This window comes from Orycteropus afer, unplaced genomic scaffold, assembly GCF_000298275.1.
Source record: "Orycteropus afer afer isolate SDZICR_OR568_19922 unplaced genomic scaffold, OryAfe1.0 scaffold00014, whole genome shotgun sequence".
NCBI lineage: Eukaryota > Metazoa > Chordata > Mammalia > Tubulidentata > Orycteropodidae > Orycteropus > Orycteropus afer.
The window spans coordinates 407,232-409,244 of NW_006921601.1; the positions used below are offsets into that span (position 1 = coordinate 407,232).

At 41.5% G+C, this 2,013-nt stretch overlaps 1 protein-coding gene across 1 annotated transcript; it reads left to right on the plus strand.

Annotated features, from left to right (window-relative positions):
• The first annotated feature begins 717 nt into the window (after positions 1-717).
• LOC103208336 (olfactory receptor 51Q1-like) lies at positions 718-1,671 on the plus strand. Its single transcript, XM_007954021.1, is given in 1 exon segment — positions 718-1,671. A coding segment is annotated over 1 exon segment (948 nt). The 5' UTR covers positions 718-723.
• Positions 1,672-2,013: the final 342 nt, after the last annotated feature.

A 2,013-nucleotide genomic window follows, 5' to 3' on the forward strand; every position in this document is an offset into this window, starting at 1 on the left:
CTCACCTGGGCTATTATAAGAGCCTTCTGACTGGTCTTCTCTAACTCCTCTCCTATGCACCTGCCGTTTGCTTCCAGTTAGTTTTTTATATCATAGAAATACAATCCATGGTAACAGGTGATATTAACTAATGAAAAAAAAAAAGTGATATGTTAGACAAGAAATTATGACCCACCTTGAGAAAGAATGACCTTAAAATATAATAAAAGTGGGAGATGAATATGAGAGAGCTATGAAATAGATGAGAGTATTGTTATCAAAGTCAAATGAGAATTCAGAAAAACATATTGAATATAAAGACCTCAAAAAAGATCAGGACTGAATATTAGCTATTGCTTTTTCAATTAGCAGTTCATTGTAAATATTTGTGAGAACAGTACTAGTAATATGATATGGTTGAAAGGATATTTCAAATTGCTGAGAAGTAAATGGAACAAAAAACAAAATTAAGTGGTTCCAACAAATTAATCTACATTAACTTAAGAAGGGGGATTATGAAGCATTGTGTAGAAACAACCTCTGGAGGGATAGCTAAGAAAGGGCAAAATGGTGTTCTCCAACCCTTCCTTAGTTAGCCCCAACAACTCTATTTCAAATCTCTATTTGAATAGAGTTTAGGTTAAATGGAGTAAAGACAAAATTATGGGAATTAGAAGAGTATTTCCAATGTTTCTGGTTCTGTTTAAGAAAAGATTCTGAAATCTGGAGCCTCATTCATCTGTCATGTCCCAAATAACTAACACTACCCATAATCCCTTCTTCTTCATCCTCACGGGCATCCCTGGATTTGAGGCATCTCACATCTGGATCTCCATCCCCTTCTGCTGCTTCTACACCATCTCCATCATGGGCAATAGCACCATCCTCACCATCATTCACAAAGAGCCATCCCTCCACCAGCCCATGTACCTATTTCTCTCCATGCTGGCCCTGACTGACCTTGGTCTCACCCTCACCACCCTGCCCACAGTCATGTAGCTCCTTTGGTTCAATATTCACAAGATCAGCTTTGAAGCCTGTTTTGCCCAGTTCTTTTTCCTCCATGGGTTCTCGATCATGGAATCCTCTGTCCTGCTGGCTATGTCCTTTGACCGCTATGTGGCCATCTGTCACCCCCTCCATTATGCCTCCATCCTCACCAATGAAGTCATTGGCAGAATTGGGTTAGCCATCATTTGCCGCTGTGTTCTGGCCGTTCTTCCTTCCCTTTTCCTACTCAAGCGCCTGCCCTTCTGCCACTCCCATCTCCTCTCTCACTCCTACTGTCTCCACCAGGATATGATTCACCTGGTCTGTGCTGACATCCGGATCAATAGCTGGTATGCACTTGTGGTAGTGTTGCTCATTATTGTTGTAGACCCATTGCTCATTGTGCTCTCCTATGCACTCATCCTGAGAAGTATCTTGAGCACAGCCATCTGGACTGAGCGGCTACGAGCCCTCAATAACTGTCTGTCCCATTTTCTGGCTGTTTTGGTCCTCTATGTCCCCATGATTAGTGTATCTATGACTCATCGCTTTGCCAAGCATGCATCTCCACCGGTTCATGTGATCTTGGCCAACATCTACCTGCTGGCACCTCCTGTGATGAACCCCATAATTTACAGTGTAAAGACTAAGCAGATTCGACAGGGAATCTTTCATCTCCTTTTTCAGAGGAAGATGCACTAAAGATTAGAGTTTAAGTATATGGCAATAATTTTATTTGGGTAACATGGACTCAAGAGACCACTATCCTCGAATCTGTAAGTAGAATAGATGGAGGAAGAAATGTTGTTATGTGCCATCCAGTCTGAAACTCCTGGTAATTGAATTGTTATTATATTAACAGGATGTTGCTAGGTCTTGCACCATCGTGACTGGTGATGTGTCTGAGTCCATTGCTGTGGCTATGTGTTGATCCATTTCACTGAGGGTTTCCCTTGTTTATGTTGACCCTATACCAAGATAGAGACTGTATTAGAAGACTTCAATGTGAAAAAGAGAGAGAGAGAGAGATGATAATTCCTTGAC